Genomic DNA, 26,562 nt, shown 5'->3' with positions numbered 1-26,562 from the left:
GATAGGCTGGGACGTTTTTCACTGGAGCATAAGAAGTTGAGAGGTGACCTTATAGAATTTTATAAAATAACAAGGGGTATAGAGAGAGTTAATGGTAGTTGTCTTTTTCCTAGGATAGGGAATTTTAAGACTGGGGACATTTTTAAGGTGAGAGGAGAGCGATTTAAAAAAGACATTGGGGCAAATTTTTTACACAAAGGGTGGTTTGAACTTCCTGGGGAAGTGGTGGATGGAGGTACAATTATGTTTAAGAGACATTTGGATAAGCACATGAATGGGAAAGGTTTTGAGGGATATTGGCCAGGAGCGGGCAGGTGGGACTAGTTTAGTTTGGGAACATGGTCAGCCTGGATTTGTTGGACTAAAAGGTCTGTTTACGTGCTCTATGACACCATGTATACTCATTGATGAATATGAGAGACAGTGAACACTGCAGATGGTGGAGATCAGAGTCAAAAACTGTGATGCTGGAAAAGCACAGCTGGCCAGGCAGCATCCGAGGAACAGGAGAGTCAACGTTTTGAGTGTAAGCTCTTAATCAGGATTGAAGAGCTTATGCTCGAAATGTTGACTCTCCTGCTTCTAGGATGCTGCCTGACCAGTTGTGCTTTTCCATCACCACAATTTTTGTCATTGATGAATATGTGTACCATTGATGAATATGTGCACTAATTAATGAATATGTATATCTATTCATGAGTATATGTTTGTCATTGATGAATGTGCGTACCCATTCATAGGTATATGTACCATTGATAAAGATGTACATCCATTGATAAAAACATGTACCATTGATAAATATGTATACTCAATGATAAGTGTGTGTACCACTGATGAATATGTGCACTCATCAATGAATATGTGTACCATTGACAAAAACGTATACTCATTGATGAATATGTACAATCACCAAACATTCTGTATACTTTTGAAGGAGTTCTTGCCACTTTGAGCATTTCTGCCTTTGATATTGATCCTCTCTGCTTTGTTTCTTCCTCTCCTGCCAGCTGGCCAGTTCTCTGGGATCTCCTCCCCAGAAATGTATCGCCAGGTCCTGCTGGCTGGCTGTCGCTGTCTAGAACTCGACTGTTGGAAAGGACGGCCGCCAGATGAAGAACCAGTCATCACACACGGCTACACCATGACCACAGAAATTCTCTTCAAGGTAACCTTAGGAACCCTGGACTTGGTGAGAGGGTCAGGCTGAAGCTGGGGAGGTGGTTTTATTGAGTTCATGACTCAGGCCGGTGTACATTGATGGCATTTGTTATGGGCGAACATTATTGCACAGATTCACTGGGAAGTCCCCTCTCTGATTGTGACCTGAGCTTGATTCCTGCTTGGTCTCTGCAGTGAAACTGGGTCCCAGTTGCTTGTTGCTCTTGAAAGAATCGAGACATTTCCATTTGGTTTATGGGGTTCCTCAGTAATGTCAGTAATGGTCAAATTGCGTCATGTTAACATTGCCAAGGCCATGTTTGGGTGTTATCCCAGTGTACCTGATCACATTCCAGAGCATCTGATCCACGTGATCACATCCAGCGTACCTGATCTATGTGCTGACAATCCAGAATACTTGATCTAGCTGATCACGTCCCAGTGTACTCTATCTACCTGATCATGTTCCAGATTATCTGATCTGCCTGGTCACATCCCAGGGTAGGAGGAAGTGAGGACTGCAGATGCTGGAGATCAGAGTCAAAAAGTGTGGCGCTGAAAAAGCACAGCAGGCCAGGCAGCATCCGAGGAGCAGGAGAGTCGACGTTTTAGGCATAAGCTCTTCATCAGATATGTTGGAGGGGGTAAGGGGGCTGAGAGATAAATATGAGGATTGGTGTGGGAAAGGTAGCTAGGAAGGCGATAGGTAGGTGCCCAGGGGAGGGTGAAAATGCTAGGTGGGAGGGGAGGGTGGAGCAGATAGCTGGGAAGGAAGATGGACAGGTAGGACAGTTCAAGGGGGCGGTGCAGAGTTGGAGGATTGGATCTGGGATGAGGAGGGAGAAGGGGAGATTAGGAAACCCCACACTGCCCAGTTCTACCACCTACACAAAATCCACAAACCTAATTGCCCAGTCGACCTATCATCTCTGCCTGCTCCTGCTCCACCGAATGTATCTCCTCATATCTCGACACCGTCCTGTCCCTCTTGGTCCAGGAACTCCTCACATACATTTGGGACACCACCTCCACCTCCTCCATGAGTTTTGTTTCCCCTGTCCCCAATGCCTTGTCTTCACCATGGACATCCAGTCCCTGTACATGTCCATCTGCTATGGCAAAGGCCTCCAAGCCCTCTGTTTCTTCCTCTCTCGCTGACCCAACCAGCATCCCTGCACTCATTCAATTGGTGGAACTGGTCCTCATGCCCAAAACAACTTCTCCTCTGAATCCTCCCACTTTCATCAGACAAATGGACACCTGCATTGGCCCCATGCCTGCCTCTTCATTGGATACATGCAACAGTCCATCTTCTGCAGTTACACCGGCACCATACCCCACCTCTTCCTTTGCTACATTGATGACTATATTGGTGACACCTCGTGCTCCCACAAGGAGGTTGAACACCCCCCCCCCCAGAAAAATGTGATCCCTTACTTCCAATACCTCCGCCTCGGCCATATCTGCTTCCAGGAGGAGCAGCGGAGCAATTCCACTCCAGGACATCCCAGATGGCCTTCTAGTTCAAGTACTGCAAAGGATCTTTTCACATCCAGCAGATATTTTCCTGCACATCCAAACACCTCATCACTTGAGTCCGTTGCTCTCCATGTGGTCTCCTCTACATTGCGGAGACAGGACGCCAATTCACAGAATGTTTCAGGGAAACAATCCCACTGCCCTCTGGCCGATCACTTCAACTCCCCCTCATACTTTGCCAAGGACATGCAAGTCCTGGGCCTCCTCCACCGCCAAATCCAAGCCACCTCATCTCCCACCTTGGGAGCCTTCAACTGCATGGCATCAATGTCAACTTCACCAGTTTCCTAATATCCCCTCCTCCCACCTCATCCCAGATCCAACCCTCCAACGTGGAACAGTCCTATCTATCCATCTTCCTTCCCACCTGTCTACTCCACCTTTCCCTCCAACCTATCACTATCACCCTCCCCCACCACCTGTACCTACCTATTGCCTTTCCAGCTACCATCCCCTCACCCTCCTATTTATCTCTCAGCCTCCTTGTCCCCACATTCCTGATGAAGGGCTGATGCTCGAAATGTCGACTCTCCTGCTCCCTGGATGCTGCCTGACCGGCTATGCTTTCCCAGAGCCACACTTTTCCAACCACATCCCAGAGTACTCGATCTACCTGATCACATTCCAAAGCATTCAGTCAGTAACCCAGTAATTGGTTTCATCACTTAACCACAAGATCAATATTCTTAGAACCATAATAAGAGGCCTCTCTTGTTAGTGTCCTCGATGATTGAGTACAGCATCGATGATTGCGAGCTGGTTTTATTCTGATGTAAGTTACTATAGTAACATTGGTATTTACTTGACAATAGTTCCAACAACTGAGTGCATCATCATGTATGAGCACACATGGATGTGTATGGGCTGACACAGGCACTTACTCCTTCGGTCTGGATCACAAATAAGTAAAGAGATACATTCACACAGATGCACAAGATAACCCCTGGAGTTGTATCCATGGGTGCAGATGCATTCATTTGTGTGTGATTAACACTAGTTTCTGGGCTCTGACAATAATTTGTGTGGCATCGGTAAAGTGGCAATAACAGTGCTATCCAGCAGCAGCCACTCAGCAATAACCTGCTCAGTGACGCCCAGTTTGGGTTCCACCAGAGCCACTCAGCTTCTGACCTCATTCCAGCCTTGGTTCAAAGATGGTCAAAAGAGCTGCATTCCAGAGGTGAGGTGAGAGTGACAGCCCTTGACATTATGACTGCATTCGACCAAGTGTGGCATCAAGAAGCCCCAGTAAAACTGGAATCAGTGGGTATCGGGGGCACCCACTGGTTGGAGTCACAACCGAGGAAGATAGTTGTGTTAATTAGAGATCAGTCATTTCCACTCCAGGACATAGAGTTATACAGCACAGAAACAGATCCTTCGGTCCGACCAGTCCATGCTGATCATGTTCCCAAACTAAACTAGTACCACCTGCCTGTGCTTGGGACATATCACTCCAAACCTTTCCTATTCATGTACCTATACAAATGTCTTTTAAATGTAATAGTTGTGCCCAAATCCTCAGGAAGTTCATTCCATACACTTTGCCCCTCTTGTCTTTTTGAAATCTCTCTCCTCTCACCTTAAAAATGTGCCCCTCGTCTGAAAATCTCCAATCCTAGAGAAATGACAACGATCATTAACTCTACTAAAGCCCTCATTATTTTAGAAACTTCTATAAAGTCACCTCTCAACTTCCTATGCTCCAGTGAAAAAAGTCCCAGCCTATCCAAGCCTTTCTTTCAAACCTTCCATACCCCACAACATCCTGGCAAATCTCTTCTGAACCCTCTCCAGCTTAATAATATCCTTCCTATAACTAGTAACTAGAACAGGCCTCACTAATGTTCCATACAACCTCAAATCCTGTGCTCAGACATCTCATCAGAGGTTCCTCAAAATAGTGTCCTAGGCCATCCATCTTCAGCTGCTTTATCAATGACCTTCCCTCCATCATAAGGTCAGAAGTTGGAATGTTCACCAATAATTGCACAATGTTCAACACCATTCACAATTCCTCAGATACTGAAGCAGTCTATGTTCAAATACAACAAGATCTGGACAAAATCCAGGCTTGGGCTGACAACTGGCAAGTAACATTCGCGCCACATAAATGCCGATAATGAGAATCCCCAATTAATGATAATCCACCACCACTTGACATTCTATAGTGTTTCACCACTGAATCCCCCACTATTAACATCCTGGGTGTTACCATTGACCAGAAAACTCACTGGACTCACACAATAAACAAGTGGCTACAAGGGCGGGTCAGAGGTTAGGAATACTGCAGCAAGTAACTCACCTCCAGACTCCCCAGAGCCTAAGCACCATCTACAAGGCACAAGTTGGGAGTATAATAGAGTACTCCACACTTGCCTGGATGAGTGCAGCTCCAACAACACTCAAGAAGCTTGACAGCAAAACAGCCCACACGATTGGCACCACATCCACTCCCTCCACCACTAATGCTCAGTAGCAGCATCTTACAAGATGCACTGAAGAAATTCACCAAAAATCCTGAGTCAGCATCTTCCAAACCCAAGATCACTTCCATCTAGAAGGACGAAGGCAGCAGATACCACCTCCAAACCACTCACCATCTTGACTTGGAAAATATCACGGTTCTTGAACTTTCACTGGGTCAAAGTTCTGAATTCCCTCCCTAAGATCAATTTGGGTCAACCCACAGCACATGGACTGCAGCTGTTCAATAAGGTAGCTAACCCCTAACTTCTCAAGGGCAGCTAGGTGATGGTCCAGCTGGTGTTGCCACTTTCCTTATATGAATAAAAAAAACACCAGTATGTGGGCACAAACACTAGTCTGTGTGATGCCAACACAGTATTATTGACATGAGCATTAGTTGGGTCCATTACTTTTTGTCATTTACATAAATGCCTTGGATGTGAATATAGAAGGTATAGTTAGTAAGTTTGCAGATGACACCAAAATTGGAGGTGTAGTGAACAAGAATGAAGGTTACATCAGATTACAACAGGATCTTGATCAGGTGGGCCAATGGGCTGAGGAGTGGCAGTTGGAGTTTAATTTAGATAAATGCGAGGTGTGGCATTTTAGAAAAACAAATCAGAGCAGGATGTATACACTTAATGGTAAGGTCCTAGGGAGTGCAGCTGAACAAAGAGACCTTGGAGTGCAAGTTCATAGCTCCTTGAAAGTGGATTCACAGGTAGATAGGATAGTGAAGAAGGTGTTTGGTATGCTTTTCTTTATTGGTCAGAGTATTGAGTACAGGAGTTGGGAGGTCATTTTGCAGCTGTACAGGGCATTGGTCAGGCCACTTTTGGAATACTATTGGAAGGGCGTTGTGAAACTTGAAATGGATCAGAAAAGATTTACAATGACATTGCCAGGGTTGGAAGATTTGAGCTGGTGAACAGGCTGGGACCTTTTCCCCTGGTGCATTGGAGGCTGAGGGTGACCTTATAAAGGTTTATAAGATCATGAGGGGCATGGATATGATAAATAGACAAAGTATTTTCCCTGGGGTGGGGGAAGTCCAGAACTAGAGGGCATAGGTTCAGGGTGAGAGGAGAAAGATATAAAAGGGACCTTAGTTTCTATATTAGTTTCTATACATGCAGACAAAAAAGGACATCACTTAGACTGGGACAACACACACATCCTAGGACAGGCAAAAAAAGACAAACATGAGAATTCTTAGAGGTATGGCATTTTAACCAGTACTCTCCATCAACAAAAACATCGATTTAGATCATATCTACCTTCCCTTGAAAAAAAACAGAAATTACATCACCCACCTTAAGAAACCAAGATATTTAAATAGAGAAGGGGACATATCACCAGCGCTTCCCTGGAGACTCTAACTGATGATGTTACCTAGTGACAAAAAGTCTGAAAACAAACCTTCAAGCTCAGCAAGCTAACTTCCATACTTATGCTAACACTAGTTTGCAGATACCATCTCTACTTTGTATACATTTTACACTGCAGTTTGCTGCTCACAATGCAGTCTCCTCTCCACTGCAGAGATGAAGCGTAAACCAGGGGACCACTTTGTGGAATGTCTATGTCTCCATAAAAATACACTTCAACACACCACCATGTTCCCTGGTCAATGTTTCTGTCAGGGACCTTCTGGATTCAATATAGAGTTCAATAATTTTAGAACCTTTACCCACCCCCCACAGTCCAGACTCTGTCATGACATGGGCTGCTTTCAGCACAGCCAACCCATTTTCACCTATTTATGGGCCCCGTTACCAGTTTATCTGTCCCCTTGGTCATCCATTTATCTGTCTTTCTCTCCCTCTGGGCTCCATCTCCGCCTACTGTTTCCTCCTTTACCCTCCTGCCTTTAGCATAGATACCAGATTTTCCTCACTACTATCTAGTTCTGAAGAAGGATGATTGACTGAGTTTTTCCAGCACTTTCTGCTATTGTTAACATTGGTTTTTGTTCGGTTATAACTAGTTTGTTTACTGGTAACACTCATTTGGGACACTAACACTAGTTTTTGTAACAGCAACACTTGTGTGAGTGCACAGTAAATGAACATTCTGTCGATGTTTTCTGTAACAGGATGTGATTGAAGCTATCGCAGAAAGTGCTTTCAAAACGTCCCAGTACCCAGTTATACTGTCCTTTGAGAACCATGTTGACTCGTAAGTAAATTTGACTGTCCTGTTCCAAACTGTTAGTGTGGCTGATAATCAGACTGGAATGCAGACAGATTGTGGCTGATCCTCAACTCCACTTTCCTGCCTTTTCTCCAATACCTTCGATTCCTTCTTACTAATTAAAAATCTGTCTATCTCAGCCTTCACCATGCTTAATGACCCGGCCTCAATAACCCTCTGCGGTAAACGAATTGCACAGATTCACTCCCCTCTGAGAGAAGAAATTCCTCCTCATCTCTGCCTTAGATGGACAATGCTTTGTTCTGAGATGATGCCGTTTGGTCCAATACTCTCCCACAAGGGGAAACAACTTTTCCACATCTTCCCTGTCAAGTGTCCCAAGAATCTTGTACATTTCATTAAAGTCATCTCTCATTCTTCTAAGCTCCCAATGAAAACAGGCCCAACCTACTCATCCTCTCCTCTTAAGACACCCCCTCCATACCCGGGATCAACCGAATGGACCTTCTCTGGGCTACCTCCAATGCCACTATATCTTTCCTTTTATAAGGGGCCCAAAACTTAGAACATTACACTGCAGTACAGGCCCTTCGGCCCTCGATGTTGTGCCAACCTGTGAAACCAGTCTAAAGCCCACCAAAGCTAAACTATTCCATTCTCGTCCATACGTTTATCCAATGACCATTTAAATGTCCTTAATATTGGAGAGTGCATTACTGTTCCATGCCCTTACTACTCTCTGAGTAAAGAAACTACCTCTGACGTCTGTCCTATATCTATCACCCCTCAATTTAAAGCTATCTCCCCTCGTGCTAGCCATCACCATCCAAGGAAAAAGGCTTTCACTGTCCACCCTATCTAATCCTCTGATCATCTTGTATGCCTCTATTAAGTCACCTTTGAACCTTCTTCACTCTAACAAAAACAGCCTCAAGTCCCCCAGCTTTTCCTCATAAGACCGTCCCTCCATACCAGGCAAAATCCTGGTAAATCTCCTCTGCATCCTTTCCAATGTTTCCACATCCTTCCTATGATGTGGCGACCAGAACTGTAAGCAATACTCCAAGTGCAGCCTCACCAGAGTTTTGCAACATGACCGCATGGCTCCGAAACTCAATTCCTCTCCCAATAAAAGCTAACACACTGTTCATCTTCTTAACAGCCCTACCAACCTGGTGGCAACTCTCAGGGATCCATGTACATGGACACCGAGATCTCTCTGCTTATTCACACTGCCAAGAATCTTACCATTAGCCCAGTACTCTGCATTCCTGTTATTCCTTCTAAAGTGAATCATCTCACACTTTTCCGCATTAAACTCCACTTGCCACCTCTCAGCCCAGCTCTGCAGCTTATATATGTCCCTCTGTAACCTACAACATCCTTCGGCACTGTCCACAACTCCACTGACTTTAGTTTCATCCACAAATTACTAACCCAACCTTCTACGCACTCATCCAGGTCATTTATAAAAATGAAAAACAGCAGTGGCTCCAAAACAGATCCTTGCGGTACACCATTAGTAACTGATCTCTAGGATGAACATTTCCCATCAACCACCAGCCTCTGTCTTCTTATAGCTAGCCAATGTCTGATCCAGACCCCTAAATCACCCTCAATCCCATGCCTCCGTATTTTCTGGGGAACCTTATCAAATGCCTTACTAAAATCCATATACACCACATCAACTGCTTTACCCTCATCCACCTGATGGTCACCTTCTCAAAGAACTCAATAAGGTTTGTGAGGCATGACCTACCCTTTACGAAACCATATTGACTATCTCTAATCAACTTACTCCTTTCTAGATCCTATCACTTATAACCCTTTCCAAAACTTTACCCACAACCGAATTAAGGGTCACTGCTCTATTTTGGAACACTTGGGGAAGTGCCTTTTCTGAGTCTTTACATCGCTCGTCGATGTTTGTGTACTCTCTAGCATCACCACAGACCAAGGACCAGGTGATACTGGTGGTATATGAGGCTGGTTGTTATCGTCATTATTAGCGGGGACCTACTGATGTTGTTGATGTTGTAGGATTTTGTGGACCGGCTTGCCCCCTTTTTTTTATTTTTATATTTTTTTGGTGGGGTTCGTCCGGTCCTTGTCTCGGTGGAGGATCTTATCTCACCGTTTACGGTTTTTGCTCACTTGTCACTAAAGAATTGTAAGAGTTCAGACAGAGTGAGTCTTGATGTCTTTTGGGCGAACGTATCATATCTCTCGATGCCCAGGAATTTCATGAGGCGGTTATTCATATCCAGCCACTTGCCTCGTGCGCCCATCACAAAGCCAAAGTATTTGGGGTCCACGCCTCCCGTCAATTCCTTGACCTCGGCATTCAGATGTTTATATTTCTCTTGTTTTTTTTGCCATGCTATTTCTAGTGCTTTACTGTCATTCTCGTACCACACTGTGACATCTATAACCGCGATCTTCTGGTCTTTTCCAAATATGATATCGGGCTTCCATAGAGAGCAAACAGCCTGGGCTCCACGTACGATGTCCAGCCGTACTTACTGACATGTTTCTGCAACTGGTCAGTGATCTTGTTGTGGCGTTTTATTCGAGCATTTTTCACGAATGGGCAGCATCCTGAGATGTGTGATATGGTCTCGTTTGCCGAGTCACACCTTCGGCATAGTTTGTTTCAGTTTGGCCTTCCTCTAGATAATGTGGTTCTTGTCAGGTATAGATTACACCAGAAGAGTACGTTGTTTATGAATCTAGAGGATTTTTGCTGTACTCCGGTTTTTGTCCAAGAGTTAGAGATCTTGTCATCTCTAAAGTACTGGATGCCTGCCCCTTGACATTCCAGCTTTTGCCACTTTTCGAATTCCCACAACCTCCAGCCAGCATACCTATTGGGTGGTTTTGGTCGCCCCACGTTGGCCTCCTGAAGTGCAGGCATGATGTCTTGGATGGCGGTCATAGGGTCGATTTCCCCTTCGCAGCTGCTGCGGCTACTGGGTTGGAAATTTTCAATTTCCTTGAGGACCCTGAGCTCGCACAGTCCCGCAACAGTCTTGTGTTGTTCTCTCCTTTATATTGAAAGGAGGCCCGAATGACTACATCACTGGACATGTCTAGTGCCTCGCGTTTGTGAACAATCGCGGTTGGGATTTGCACTTCCAGTTTTGGGATGCCTAGACCGCCGTTCCTGTTGCTAGCGTATAGCACTCCGTCTGCGGTATGAGGTGGTAGGTGTAGGAATTCTATGGTGGCGTTGCAGATTATTTTGTCCAGCTTTATGAGAGTAGCCTGTGATGCTTCTGTCAGGATCAGATGGAAGTACAATCGGGGGATGGCATGTATCTTTAGGATCTCCAGTCGTTGTCGTGGTCGGGGAGGTGCTGCCTGTATTCCTTCAACCCAGATTAAGATTCTCCTCCCACTCCCCTTCTGCCACACCTGCCCATGGATCGATACGGGCACCCAGGTATTTTTCTGTGTCGCCTGGGGGTATGTAGGCTATTGATTCGTCCCGCAGCTTCCAGTATGCGAAGTGATTTTATAAGAAGGTTTTCCTTTTAAAAGTGAAGTGGAATCCCTTCGTCTTTGCTGTGTTAATACTGAGGCCTGTATGGTCACAGTACGCCTGGAGCAGCTTCAGATTCCTAGCCATACCAGTGTGTGAGTTGCTTAGAAGGGCGATGTCATCCGCGAAGGCCAAAGTCGAGCAGTTGACTCTTCTGCCATCCAGGGGCATGGAGACCCCTGAGTTGGCCCTCTCCAGAGAGCAGACCAACGGATCCAAAGCAATGTTAAATAATATTGGTGAGAGTGGGTCGCCCTGCTTTACGCCCCTCTCAATGGTTATTGGGGTGGTTAAGTTTCCATTCCCTTCCACCACCGTTGTGTTGCCAGTGTATAGGTCTTCGATGAGACTTACAAAGGCTTCGGGTAGTTTGCAAGGATTTGATCAATAGCTTGTGCCCAACCAAGTCGAACACTTTTGCTAGATCGACAAAGACAACTGCGAGGTCCTTACGATTGTACTTTGCTCCCTTGATGATGTTTTCGAGGACAACAATGTTTTAATTGCATCCGGCTACTTGGCTACGGAGTGGCTACTCGGAACCCCTTTTGCCTGGGGTTTATTTCGACTGTTTCACTCAGGCGTTTGGCCATTATTTTTGTGAACAGCCGGAGCAGCATTGGACCGATGGTTATTGGTCGCCAGTTGTCAATGCTTTTCAAGCGGTCCTTATCCTCGCACTTAGGAATCAGGACCGTTCAACTCTTTTTTTAGTGAATCGGGGATCGTGCTTGACTTTAGCCATAGGGAGAAGAGGCGGGGTAGACTGCTCATAGATTGTTCTTATGTCCTGCAGTTTCAGGCCGTCTGGTCCAGCGGCACTGTTCTCATCTATCCCCTTGATGGCCGCTTCAACCTCCTCTACCTCTATGGGTTCCATCAAGGACCCGTCATCAACCTTGCCAGTGTATAGGGCATACTTATTTATGTTTGATTTCTTATTTGGTGCTGACAGTTTCTCACAGAAACATGTCTCCAATTCCTCTTTTGAGAGAGGACAAGCGGATGAGATCGGCGCCCCCATGATCTCGCGAGCTAGTTGACGCCGGTTGGATTTGTAAAGCTGCTGTGTTGCTCTAAACAGTGCTTTACGTGCTGGTAAAGCTCTGGTATTGCTACGGTCCTTTTGTCTTTCTTGGCCCGATCTTTTTGGGGCCTCTTGTGTTTGTCCCGTCTTTTCCTACTATTCATTAGTAGGTCGGTAATATAACCACCAGTCCGATTCCGAGGGCAAGCGTGTCCAGGTCATTCCTCGTGCTCAAGAGCTCCTCAGCTTGTGTAAGCTGGTCATCTATGTCCCGATGTTTAGGGATCGAAGCCGGTGCTCTTCAGCTGGCTCTTTGGCATTGGGCTTGATCGTCGGAATTTTCTTGGACACTCTCTGCCTCAGAATTGTGCGAGTCGTTGGCTCGCTGATGGTCTTGACCTCCGTCGGGGTGTTGGCCAGGAGCCTGCGCTTGTCTGAGATTTGTTTTGGTGTTTTGGTTTTGAGGGTGCTGGCGATGGATTTGTTTATAAACTTGCATCCAGCAAATCTCACCTCTAATTCCCTCAGGAGTGCCACCTCCGCCTGCGACCATACGCGGTCGCTTCTCCCAGGTTTGCCCTTGACTTTGGGTGCCGGTTTGAGGCGTTTCTCATTTCGTAGAACCGTGTGTCTGTGCCTCTCGTGTTGACCAAGGCCTGATTGTGTTGAAAACCGTTGGTCACACGCGCTGCATGCAAAGTCCCCAGTTGAGGGTTGTTTCGTTCCTTTGCATGTTGGATAATTGCAGGCTATTGAGCGGTATTCTCCTGCCTTATCGCAGCGTGAACATTTTGTTCGGATGTTCTTTATTCCATGCACTTTATTCACGTGGGTCTTAAACAGACTCACCATGGGGAAGAGGGTGTCACAGTCCTTGCAGAGCAACCCATTGATGGGATAGTGGATGATTACCTCCGAGACAGATGTCCAGTCGCATACTGGCTCGATAACACCTCCTTCCATGAAGGCAGTTGCATCAGCTGTTTTTTTCATGTCTATGCCCTGCTTTATGTCTCGATAACTTTTGTTGTAGAAGGTTTGGGTGGTTATGCTTATCTCAACCGCAGGGTGGGCTACCCTTACGATGCCTTCTTCAACGTTATCTATGTCAGCCGTTACAGGGTGAGCCGGCTCCCTCCGAGGGGTGACCGGTCTCAGCTCCATGTAAGGTAGGAGGTAACGTCTCAAGGTCGCTGTCTCGGTCTGGACCGAGATGGACCTTGTTGCGGGTTTTAAACATGTACAACCTAATGATTTACGAGGCTGCGGGGAGGTTGTTTTTCCGGGACGCTTCCCAGCCGGACTGCTCCATTGAAAATGGAAGACTCATACTGTTTTTTTGAGAGCTGGTCAGTCTAGACAACGGCCGTCTCGTACGTTTTCTGGTCGTTTGGTTGCCCAACAGCCAGGACTGCTGGGCTTACCGGCGGGGCCAGCGGGGAGGCAAGACACACACTATGTGCCAAAAATACGTGAAAACATCATAGTCGGCAATTATGCCTTCTTAAGGGAGTTATTAAGAGAGTCAGCCCTTAAGAGAGTCATAGTTACTCCCGCCAGACTTGTCTCTACTCCCCTTCTTGAACAAGGAGACAACATTTGCTATCCTCCAGTCTTCTGGCACTATTCCTATAGATAATGATGACATAAAGATCAAAACCAAAGGCTCTGCAATCGCCTCCCTAGTTTCCCAGAGAATCCTAGGATGAATCCCATCCGGCCCAGAGGACTTTCCTACTTTCACACTTTCCAGAATTGCTAACACCTCCTTCTTCTGAATCACAATCACATGTGGTCTAATAGCCTATATCTCAGTATTGTCCTCAACAAAATTGCCTTTTTCCTTTGTGAATACTGATGAAATATATTCATTTAGCACCTCTCTTATCTCTTCAGATTCCACGCAGAACTTCCCACTACTGTCCTTGATTGGCCCTAATCTTACCCGACTCATTCTTTTATTCCTGACATACCTATAGAAAGCTTTAGGGTTTTCCTTGATCCTACCTGCCAAAGACTTCTCATGTCCCCTACTGGCTCTTCTTAGCTCTCCCTTTCGGTCCTTTCTGGCTAACTTGTAAGCCCTGAGTCTTCATGTCTCATCTTTACATAAGCCTCCTTCTTCCTTTTGACAAGAGATTCAACTTCTTTAGTAAACTACGGTTCCCTCGCTCGACCAATTCCTCCCTGCCTGACAAATCCACACTTACCAGGACATGTTGTCGCTGTTCCTTGAACAAGCTCCACATTGCAGCGTTGGTTGGTACCTGGGACTTCGATGTTGTGGCTATTACGGAGACATGGCTAGAACAGGGACAGGATTGGCTGTTGCAGGTTCCGGGATTTAAATGTTTTAGTAGGGTCAGAGGTGGGGGTAAAAGAGGGGGAGGTGTGGCATTGCTTGTCAAAGATAGTATTACAGCGGTGGAAAGGACGATGGATGAGGACTTGCCATCTGAGGTAGTTTGGGCTGAGGTTAGGAATAGGAAAGGTGAGGTCACCCTGTTAGGAGTCTTTTACAGGCCTCCTAATAGTCCTAGAATCATTGAAGAAAGGATTGGGAAGGTGATTCAGGAGATGAGTGACAGTAATAGGGTGGTTGTTATGGGGGACTTTAACTTTCCTGATATTGATTGGGAAAGCTATAGCTCAAGTTCGTTAGATGGGTCAGTGTTTGTTCAATGTGTGCAGGAGAGTTTCCTGACACAATATGTAGACAGGCCAACAAGAGGTGAGGCCATACTGGATTTGGTTCTGGGTAACGAACCAGGCCAGGTGTTAGAATTAGAGGTAGGTGAGCACTTTGGGGATAGTGACCATAATTCGGTGATTTTTACACTCGTGATGGAGAGGGATAAGTGTGTACTACAGGGCAAGAATTATAGCTGGGGTAAGGGAAATTATGATGCGGTGAGGCATGACTTAGGATGTGTGGCTTGGAAAAGTAGACTCCAAGGCAAGAGTGTAAATGATATGTGGAACTTGTTCAAGGGGCAACTATTGAGTGTCCTTGATAATTATGTACCTGTCAGGCAGGAAGGAAAGGGTCGTGCGAGGGAGCCGTGGTTTAATAAGGAATTGGAATCCCTTGTTAAATGGAAGAGGGCGGCCTATCTCAAGATGAGACGTGAAGGTTCAATTGGGGTGATTGAGAGTTATAGGGTAGCCAGGAAGGACCTGAAGAGAGAGCTAAAAGCAGCAAGGAGGGGACATGAAAGGTCCTTAGTAGATAGGATTAGGGAAAACCCTAAGGCTTTCTATAGGTATGTTAGGAATAAAAGAATGACTAGGGTAGGAATAGGTCCAGTCAAGGATAGTAGGGGGAAGTTGCGTGTGGAGGCGGAAGAGATTGGGGAGACACTGAATGAATACTTTTCTTCAGTATTCACTCAGGAACAGGGCATTGTTGTCGATGAGAATACTGAGGCACAAATAAGTAGAATGGATGGCTTTGAGGTATGTAGAGAAGAGGTGTTGGAAATCCTGGAAAAGGTGAAAATAGATAAGTCCCCTGGGCCTGATGGCATTTATCCTAGGATTCTCTGGGAAGCAAGGGAGGAGATTGCAGAGCCATTGGCCTTGATTTTTATGTCCTCTTTGTCTACAGGAGTAGTCCCAGAAGACTGGAGGATAGCAAATGTGGTTCCCTTGTTCAAAAAGGGGAGTAGGGATAGCCCTAGTAACTATAGGCCGGTGAGTCTCACTTCTGTTGTGGGCAAAGTCTTAGAGAGAATTGTAAGGGATAGGATTTATGCACATCTAGATAGGAATAATGTGATCAAGGATAGTCAGCATGGTTTTGTGAAGGGCAAGTCGTGCCTCACAAACCTTATTGAATTCTTTGAAAAGGTGACGAAGGAGGTTGATGAGCAGAAAGCGGTAGATGTGGTATATATGGATTTTAGTAAGGCGTTTGATAAGGTTCCCCATGGTAGGCTACTGCACAAAATACGGAGATATGGCATTGAGGGTGAGTTGGAGGTTTGGATTAGGAATTGGCTGGATGGAAGAAGACAGAGGGTAGTAGTTGATGGCAAAGTTTCTTCATGGAGTGCCGTCACTAGCGGTGTTCCGCAAGGATCTGTTTTGGGACCATTGCTGTTTGTCATTTTTATAAATGACCTGGAAGAGGGGTTAGAAGGTTGGGTGAGCAAGTTTGCGGATGATACGAAAGTCGGAGGAGTTGTTGACAGTGAGGAAGCATGTGGCAGGTTACAGCAGGATATAGAGAAGCTGCAGAGCTGGGCAGAAAGGTGGCAGATGGAATTCAATGTAGCTAAGTGTGAGGTGATTCACTTTGGGAAGAATAACAAAAAGATGGGGTACTGGGCTAATGGTCGGATGCTTGGTAGTGTGGATGAGCAGAGGGATCTTGGTGTCCATGTACACAGATCTCTGAAAGTTGCCACCCAGGTAAATAGTGCGGTGAGGAAGGCATATGGCGTACTGGCTTTTATTGGTAGAGGAATTGAGTTCCGGAGTCCTGAGGTCATGATGCAGTTGTATAAGACTCTGGTACGGCCGCATCTGGAATATTGTGTGCAGTTTTGGTCGCCATACTATAGGAAGGATGTGGAGGCATTGGAACGGGTGCAGAGGAGGTTTACCAGGATGTTGCCTGGTATGGAAGGAAAATCGTATGAGGAAAGACTGAGGCACTTGGGGCTGTTTTCACTAGAGAAAAGAAGGTTTAGGGGTGACTTGATTGAGGTGTACAAGATGATTAGGGGGTTAGATAGGGTCGACAGTATGAACCTTTTCCCGCGTATTGAGTCGGGTATTACAAGGGGGCATAGCTTTAAATTAAGGGGGGGTAGATATAGGACTGATGTTAGGGGTAGGTTCTTCACTCAGCGAGTCGTTAGTTCATGGAATGCCCTGCCAGTAACAGTGGTGGACTCTCCCTCTTTATGGGCATTTAAGAGGGCATTGGATAGGTATATGGAGGATAGTGGGTTAGTGTAGTTTAGGTGGGCTTGGATCGGCGCAACATCGAGGGCCCAAGGGCCTGTACTGCGCTGTATTCTTCTATTGTGCCCATCCCCTGCAGTTTCCTTCCCCATCCTATGCATCCTAAATTCGCCTTTGGCTAATTGCATCATAATTGCCATTCTCTCAGCTATAACTCTTGTCCTGCGATATGTACCTATCCCTTTGTAACCGAATTGTGATCATTATCACCAAAGTGCTCACCTACCTCGAAATCTAACACCTGGCCTGGATCTTCCCTCCTGTTATACTCCATTCCCCTTTATCCACCCAGATGGCCTACACCTGCTCCTAGTTCTTATATTCTTATTTCCTTTGATATAACCTTTTTCTGATTTATGCACTAGGACACTCAGATCTCTCTAAATCCCAGAGCTCTGCAATCTCTGACCATTTAGATAATGCCCTTTTTTCATTGTTCCTGCAAACACGGTCAGTTTCGCATTTTCTCACATTATATTCTATTGTCCACTTCTTTGCCCACTTACGTAAGCCTTTTCAATATGGTTTGATGGTTTCCCTAGTCACTTCAGAGAGAAGTTGAATGTCAAACACATTGCTATGAATCTGGAGTCATCTGTAGGCCAATCAGTTGCATATGTAAAACCCCTGTTCCAGAAAGGAAAGAAAGCTGGAAACTAAAGGCCAGATAGCCTTAGGTCTGTCATGGAGAAATGCAAGAACTGTTATTAACCAAGCTGCAGCAGGACATTTAGAAATTCATAATCTATCAGGCAGAGTGAACATGGCTTAGTGAAAGAGAAATTTATGGAAGCTCTTTGAGGGCATACCTTGCAGGGTGGATAAAGGGGAACCATTAGATGCAGTGTATTTAGATATTCTTTGAAAAGAGCATTTGAAAAGGTGCTACATTTAAGCTAAGAGTTCATGGTGTTGGCGTTAATTTATTAGCAAGGGTAGGCAATTGGCTGATTCACAGAAAACAGATAAATGAATCATTCTTAAGATGGCAAACTGGAACCAGTGGGGTGCCACAGAGATCAGTGTTGGGGCCTCAACTGTTTACAATCTATATCAATGACATGGTTGAAAAGATCTACTGTATTATTGTCAGTTTTGCTGAAAATACAATTACAGGGTGGAAAAACAAGTTATGAAGAGGTTACAAAGAGTCTGTAAAGGGATATAGAAATACTAATTTAGTGGCCAATGATTTTGGTGATAGAGTAAATGTAAAGTTGTCCACTTTGGCAAAAGAAAAAGCAGAAAAGCAGGACAATACAAAAATAGAGAGAGAATGCAGAAGGTCATGTGCAGAGGGATCTGGGTGTCCTTGTATAGGAATCACAAATGAAGCTACAGAAAGTGTTCAGGAAAACAAAAGAAATATCGGCAATGGGGATGGAGCATAAAAGTAGGGAAGTCTTGCAACAACTTGGCACAATGGCTAAGTGGTTAGCGCTGCTGCCTCACAGTGCCTGAAACCCAGGTTCGATTCCACCCTTGGGCAACCATCTGCGTGGAATTTGCACATTCTCCTCATGTCTGCGTAGCTTTCCACCACAGTTTGAAGATGTGCAGGTTAGATGGACTGGCCATGCTAAAGTGCCCATAGTGTCCAGGGATGGGCAGGCTAGGTGGATTAGCCATGGGAAATGCAGAGTTACAGGGATATGGTAGGGGAGTGGTCTGAGTGGAATGCTCTTTGAGAGTCGGCATGGACTCGATGGGCCAAATAGCCTGTGTCCACACTGTAGGGATTCTGTCTGTACAGGGTATCAGTGAGATTACATCTGGAGTACTGTGTACAGCTCTGATCTCCTTACTTTAGCATTTTTGCATGCACTGGAAGCAGTTCACAAAAGGTTTGAACAGGTTGGCCCTATACTCGTTAGAGTTCTTAACAAAAACGGGATGATGTTACATCTGAGAGAGGTTGATGGGGTAGATGCTGAACGTATGTTTCCTCTTGTGGGAAGGTCTAAACCTAGGGCCACAGTTTGAAAAGGAGGGGGTCTTTTATTTAAAACAGAGATGAGAAGAATATCCCTTCACAGGGGTTGTTAGTGTTTGGATCTCTCTGCCCCAGGAGCAGTGGAAAATGGGATCACTGAATATTCTCAAGCCCGAGTTTTGATTGATGACAGAGTCGAGTGTTATGGAGAAAGCCAGGCAGGAAAGTAGACTATATTGAATGGTGGACCAGCCTTGAGGGACCGAATAGCCTACTTCTGATTCTGTTCCTTATGGTTTTATATGCTATGAACGCAATATATTGCCCTAAAATAAATAGTAAATTGGAGGTGGGGGATGTTTTGATCAGCCAGTATTTCACAGTCACATGAAACCATCTTTTTCATTCCTGATTCCTTAATTAAATTCAATTTCCACCAGCTCTCCTGAACTGATGTCTCCAAAGCATTGGATTCCTAGTCCACTCATATATCCGCAGCTATTTACTGCCTGACTGTGTATCTCACTTTTCAGTGTCTCTATACTCCTAGTGTCTGTCCCTCTCAGTCTCTCTCTTGCTCTGCCCATGTCCATCTTTCTCTCCCTCTGTACCTATCTCTCTCAGCGCATCTCTCTCTCTTTCTCTTTCCCTCATCACCTGTATCTCTCACTCTTTTTCCCTCAATGCCTGTCTCACTCTCACTCTCTTTCACTCAGTGCCCCTCTCTCTTTCTCCCCAGTGCCTCTCTCTCTCTTTCTCTTTGTGCCTGTCTCTCTCTCTCTCTCTCTCTTAGTGCCTGTCTCTCTCTCTCCACTTGCCTCAATGTCTGTCTCTCTCTCTCTCTCTTTCCCTCAGCACCTATCCCTCTCTCTTCGCCTCAGTGTCTGTGTCTCTCTCCCATTCAGTGCCTCTCTCTCTCTCTCTCGCGCGCTCACTCACTCACTCTCAGTGCCTATGTCTTGTGCACCCTCAATGCTTTTCTCACTCCCCATCATATTGCCTTTCTCCTCTCACCCAGTTTCTCTCTCTTTTCCCCCATGTCTGTTCCTCTCTCACAGGGTCTCTGTCTCCTTCTGCATGTTTCTTTCTCCCTCACTTTCTCTCTACCCCAATATCACCCTCACTGTCTCTTTCTCACTGTGTCTCTGCATCTCCCTCTCTCTCTCTCATTGTCTCTCCCCCTCAACCTCTGTTCTGATGGCTCTTTAAAAGAGAAGCTTCCCTAATTTCACTTCCTTGTCTTTTTTCCTGAGACATTGCATTTATAGATGTCTGACCATTTCCTTTGATTTCCACCAGCCCGAAACAGCAAGCTAAGATGGCTGACTACTGCCGGACAATATTTGGCGATATGTTACTGACAGAAACCATGGAAAAGTACCCAGTAAGTAAGGATTGTAAACCACAGAGGCTGCGACATGATCGGGGTGGTGGTTGCATAGAAAGTTGCGATGGGGAGGGCATATGGAAAGTTGTGTTGGGGGTGGAAAGTTGTGGTGGTGAGGGTGATGGAAAGTTGCGACTGTGGGGTATTGGTTGTGTGGAAAGCTGGTGATGTTCACAGTGAGGGGCTTTGCCATGAGCATCTTTGTAGGATATCTGGTGTGTTCCTGGGAGAGTCCGGCATGTCAATGTCTTGGAGCACTCCAGTGTGGTGCAGCCTTTATCAGATCCTGAGATAATGAGCTTTAATTCCTCTCCTGTGCCTCCCGGTACCTTAGAGCGAGCCCACAGCCTCCTCCTCTCGCCAACTGAGGTGGGGAATGAGCAGGGCTCCTCATTCTGATCACCATCCTGTGGCCATTGCCAGCTAACCGGAATGTGGTCAAGGGAAAGATGGCACCTCGTGTTCTCCCCCATTTCTAATATTTCTCTTAGTTCAAGAACAAAGAACAAAGAACAAAGAAAATTTACAGCCCAGGAACAGGCCCTTCGGTCCTCCAAACCTGAGCCGATTCAAACCTACTGTCTAAACCTGTCACCCAATTCCTAAGCATCTGTATCCCTCTGCTCCCCACCTACTCATGCATCTGTCCAGACGCATCTTAAATAAATTTACTATGCCTGCCTCTACTACCTCTGCCGGTAATGCGTTCCAGATGTCCACCACCCTCTGTGTGAGGTACTTGCATGTATCCCCCTTAAACTTTCCACTTCTCACCTTGAAACCGTGGCCTCTCATTATTGAATCCTTCACCCTGGGAAAAAGCTTATCTCTATTCAGGCTGAATGCTGTTGCTTATTTATAAACTTCAACTGACCCCAACAATGCAGTGGGGCACACAAGTTATCTCTTGTTGACAGGTACCAAGTATTAAACCATTATTTGGCCGCAGAAAGGGAATTGGACGATTATTTGAAGACACAGATTTGAGGGCAATAGGGTAAAGACAGGAAAGGGGACTGACTGACCTGCTTCTGCTGAGAGAGGAGGAGAGACCAGAATTAATGTTAAAGAGGTCTGTTCAAAAGTCTGATAACAGTGGGGAATAAGCTGTTCTTGAATCTGTTGGTTCATGTACTGGTGTACAAACTTTTATATCTTCTGCCCAACGGAACAGGATGGAAAACAGTATAAGGGAGTGGGACGGTCTCTGTAGTTTCTTGTGGTCTTGGGAACAGCAGTTGCCGTACCAAGCTGTGATGCATCCAGATATTAGAATCCCTACACTGTGGAAACAGGACCTTCAGCTCAATAAGTCCACACCCACCCTCCGAAGAGTAACCCATCCAGACCCATTCCCCAACCCTATTACCCTATATTTACCCCAACTAATGTACATAACCTACACATCCCTGAACAGGATGGGCAATTTAGCATGACCAATTCACCTGCCCTGCACATCTTTGGATTGTGAGAGGTAACCGGAGCATCCAGAGGAAACCCACGCAGACCCGGGGAGAATGTGCAAACTCCACACAGACAGTCGCCCGAGGCTGGAATTGAACCTGGGTCCCTGGCAATGTGAGGCAGGAGTGCTAATCACTGAGCCACCGTGCTGCCCACATGATGCTTTAGGTGGTGTTACGGTAAAGTAACCAAACCAAGTGGCAATTATTACAGAAGACCTGAGGTCAATGACTCAGTGATTCATCAAGAAATTTAAACACATTGCTGCAGCTCCCAGCTCAAAGACCATTGAACCCTGAGGTCGATAACACATTTGCCATTCCCCACTCCCCTCAATTATTCACCTAGCACATTGGCTGGTACCCACATATCAATCCTTTTTGCCCTGATTCCATCTCAATAACCTCTCACACCATCTGGTTTGGAGCTGGGAATAAGGGGAAAGGTTGACATAGAATCCCCACATCCACGAGTAGGCCAATGGGCCCACTGAGTCCACACTGACCCTCTGAAGACCATCCCATGCAGACCCCAACCCCCTATCTGCAACCTGCATTTCCCATGGCTAATCCACCTCACCTGCACATACCTGGAGACAGTGGGTAATTTGGCATGGCAAATCCACCTAACCTGCACATCGCTGAACACAGTGGGTAATTTGGCATGGCCAATCCACCTAACCTGCACATCCCTGGACCATTGGGTAATTTAGCATGGCCAATCCACCTAACCTGCACATCCCTGGACCATTGGGTATTCCTGAAGAAGGGCCTGTGCCCGAAACGTCGAATCTCCTGTTCCCTGGATGCTGCCTGACCTGCTGTGCTGTTCCAGCAATAAAGTTTCAACTTTGATCTCCAGCATCTGCAGACCTCACTTTCTCCCCATTGGGTAATTTGGCATGGCCAATCCACCTAACCTGCACATCCCTGGACCATTGGGTAATTTAGCATGGCCAATCCACCTAACCTGCACATCCCTGGACCATTGGGTAATTTAGCATGGCCAATCCACCTAACCTGCACATCCCTGGACCATTGGGTAATTTAGCATGGCCAATCCACCTAACCTGCACATCCCTGGACACAGTGGGTAATTTGGCATGGCCAATCCACCTAACCTGCACATCCCTGGACCATTGGGTAATTTGGCATGGCCAATCCACCTAACCTGCACATCCCTGGACACAGTGGGTAATTTGGCATGGCCAATCCACCTAACCTGCACATCCCTGGACACAGTGGGTAATTTGGCATGGCCAATCCACCTAACCTGCACATCCCTGGACACAGTGGGTAATTTAGCATGGCCAATCTACCTAACCTGCACATCCCTGGATACAGTGGGTAATTTGGCATGGCCAATCCACCTAACCTGCACATCCCTGGACACAGTGGGTAATTTAGCATGGCCAATCCACCTAACCTGCACATCCCTGGACACAGTGGGTAATTTGGCATGGCCAATCCACCTAACCTGCACATCCCTGGACACAGTGGGTAATTTGGCATGGCCAATCCACCTAACCTGCACATCCCTGGACCATTGGGTAATTTAGCATGGCCAATCCACCTAACCTGCACATCCCTGGACACAGTGGGTAATTTGGCATGGCCAATCCACCTAACCTGCACATCCCTGGACCATTGGGTAATTTGGCATGGCCAATCCACCTAACCTGCACATCCCTGGACACAGTGGGTAATTTGGCATGGCCAATCCACCTAACCTGCACATCCCTGGACACAGTGGGTAATTTGGCATGGCCAATCCACCTAACCTGCACATCCCTGGACACAGTGGGTAATTTGGCATGGCCAATCCACCTAACCTGCACATCCCTGGACCATTGGGTAATTTAGCATGGCCAATCCACCTAACCTGCACATCCCTGGACACAGTGGGTAATTTAGCATGGCCAATCCACCTAACCTGCACATCCCTGGACACAGTGGGTAATTTGGCATGGCCAATCCACCTAACCTGCACATCCCTGGACACAGTGGGTAATTTGGCATGGCCAATCCACCTAACCTGCACATCGCTGGACCATTGGGTAATTTAGCATGGCCAATCCACCTAACCTGCACATCCCTGGACACAGTGGGTAATTTAGCATGGCCAATCTACCTAACCTGCACATCCCTGGATACAGTGGGTAATTTGGCATGGCCAATTCACCTAACCTGCACATCGCTGGACCATTGGGTAATTTGGCATGGCCAATCTACCTAACCTGCACATCTTTGGGCCGTGGGAGGAAACTGGAGCACCTGGAGGAAACCCACACAGACAGGGGAGAATGTGCAAACTCCACACAGTCACCCGAGGCTGGAATCAAACTCGGGTCCCTGGCACTGTGAGGCAGCAGTGCTAATCACTGAGCCACCATGCAGCCCCATGGTTACAAGACTTAATTGTCACTGACCAAACTGATTCCATCACCCACCATCTCACCAAAATGATCAATGCTTACTTCACAGCATATTCATTTTAACAATGTGGGATTTGGCAGACTCAGACTTAAATTCCCATTTTGAGGTTTGAAGTTTGACAGTGTGGGGTGGGGCGGTGAAGAGGGTGGCTAGGAAGAGTGGGGGGAATGGTGGGAGATCAGAAAGCTGTGTGAGAGAGGGTCGGGGAACAGGAAGAGTTGTGAGAGTGTGTGGAGGGGGTGGGGAGTGGAGGTTGGTGTTGGGGTTGGGGGGTGGTGGGGTGGCGTCAAATGCTCTTTCCTATTTTGCTGAGGTTTCTCAGGAAAGGCTCAGCCAAGATCTGGGTCAGTCAGATCGGGCTCTCTGTGAAAAAAGATGGACAGGGCCTGTCATTTAGAATTCCACTGCTGCCTCGGAGTTTGGGACCCCAGCAATTTGGCAGATACTCCCCACTGTGGGAGGTCACTCCTACACAGGGAAGTCCAGGACTAACTCCACTCTTAGATCTTCAAGGCAGAAGCAGACAAATTAGGTGAGATTTCTATCTATATTTGTTTTTTCAACATATGCAGGTGATCAATTGCGGTATTTTTAAAAATCTTCTGCTGGCCTGTGTGTAACACCAGGCGTTATTTGGCTGAGATTTCAGTGACAGTCAACAGTTGACTGTGTCAGTCTGCAACAGATCTCAATGTGTTTGCTCTACTGTGTGACAGCTGAGACCCGGAGTCCCCCTTCCCAGCCCACACGAACTGATGGGTAAGATTCTCATCAAGAACAAGAAGAACAAGATGAGCAGTGCCAACAACCAAGATGGGCAGAGGAGGAAGAGCATGGTCTCAGAGGCTGATCAGACAACACTGCAGGGAGAGATCTCTCAAACAGGTACAGCTTCCTGTGGCTGATAGGGCAATAACTGAAAATATACACATCAACCTGTAACAGCAATTTACCGCGAACACACTGACATACCCCACTCCCATCACTGTAACACTATGATAGACCCCACACCCCTCACTGTAGCACTGATAGACTGCACTCCCCTCACTGTAACACTGATATACCCCACTCCCCTCACTGTAACACTCTGATATACCCCACACCACTCACTGTAACACTCTGATAATATCCCGCACGCCTCACTGTAACACTGTAATATATCCCACACCCGTCACTATGACACACTGATATACCCCACACCCCTCACTGTAACACTTTAATATATCCCACACACCTCACTGTAAAACTCTGATTTATCCCACACCCCTCACTGTAAAACTGATATACTCCTCCACTGTAACATGATATACTCCACAGGCCTCACTGTAACACTGATTTACCCCATTCTCCTCAGTGTAATACTCTGATATACCCCATACCCCTCACTTAACACTGTGATATACTGCACACCCCTCACTGTAACATTCTGATATATGCCACACCCCTCACTGTAACATTCTGATATAACCTACACCCTTTACTGTAACACTGATATACCCCACATTCATAGAAATAGAATACTATAGCGCAATACAGGCCCTTCGGTCCTCGATGTTGCGCCGCCCTGTCACACTAATCTGAAGCCCACCCCACCTAGACTATTCCATGTACGTCCATATACCTGTCCAATGACGACTTAAATGCACTTAAACTTGGCGAATCTACTACCGTTGCAGGCAAAGCATTCCATACCCTTGCTACTCTCTGAGTAAAGAAACTACCTCTGACATCTGTCTTATACCTATCTCCCCTCACTTTAAAGTTGTGCCCCCTTGTGTTTGCCGTTCCCATACTTGGAAAAAGGCTCTCCCTGTCCACCCTATCTAACCCTCTGATTATCTTATATGTCTCTATTAAGTCACCTCTCAACCTTCTTCTCTCTAACAAGAGCAGCCTCAAGACCCTCAGCCTTTCCTCGTAAGACATTCCCTCCATACCAGGCAACATCCTAGTAAATCTCCTCTGCACCCTTTCCAAAGCTTCCACATCCTTCTTATAATGCGGTGACCAGAACTCTACACAATACTCCAAGTGTGGCCGTACCAGAGCTTTGTACAGCTGCAGCATAACTTCCTGGTTCCGGAACTCAATCCCTCTATAATTAAAGGCCAAAACACAGTGTTTTTTCTTAACAACCCTGTCAATCTGGGTGACAACTTTCAAGGATCTGTGTACATGGACACTGAGATCTCTCTGCTCATCTGCACTCCCAAGAATCTTACCATTAGCCCAGTACTTTGCATTCTGATTACTCCGTCCAAAGTGTATCACCTCACACTTGTCCACATTAAACTCCATTTGCCACCTCTCAGCCCAGCTCTGCATCCTATCTATGTCTCTCTGCAACCTACTACATCCTTCGTCATTATTCACAACTCCACCGACCTTAGTGTCGTCCGCAAATTTACTAACCCACCCTTCTAAGCCCTCATCCAGGTCATTTATAAAAATGATGAACAGCAGTGGACCCAACACCGACTC

General features: G+C 46.3%; 1 protein-coding gene across 2 annotated transcripts in view; it reads left to right on the top strand.

Moving 5' to 3' along the window:
* The window catches only part of LOC122553871 (1-phosphatidylinositol 4,5-bisphosphate phosphodiesterase beta-2-like), a 145,704-nt gene that overhangs the window by 54,252 nt on the left and 64,890 nt on the right, over positions 1 to 26,562 (top strand). For both annotated transcript variants that reach the window (XM_043698321.2, XM_043698320.2), the window contains 4 exons: positions 1,008 to 1,165; positions 7,265 to 7,347; positions 20,095 to 20,179; positions 24,798 to 24,966. In XM_043698321.2, the coding sequence (XP_043554256.1) occupies positions 1,008 to 1,165; positions 7,265 to 7,347; positions 20,095 to 20,179; positions 24,798 to 24,966 (495 nt within the window). The remainder of the gene's footprint in view (positions 1 to 1,007; positions 1,166 to 7,264; positions 7,348 to 20,094; positions 20,180 to 24,797; positions 24,967 to 26,562) is intronic.

The sequence above is a fragment of the Chiloscyllium plagiosum genome, unplaced genomic scaffold, assembly GCF_037043375.1.
Source record: "Chiloscyllium plagiosum isolate Xiang-an unplaced genomic scaffold, Cpla_swu_hap1 HiC_scaffold_8, whole genome shotgun sequence".
NCBI classification, from domain to species: Eukaryota; Metazoa; Chordata; class Chondrichthyes; order Orectolobiformes; family Hemiscylliidae; genus Chiloscyllium; species Chiloscyllium plagiosum.
Note: the sequence above shows the minus strand (reverse complement) of the source record. Positions and strands in the feature narration are given on the sequence as shown.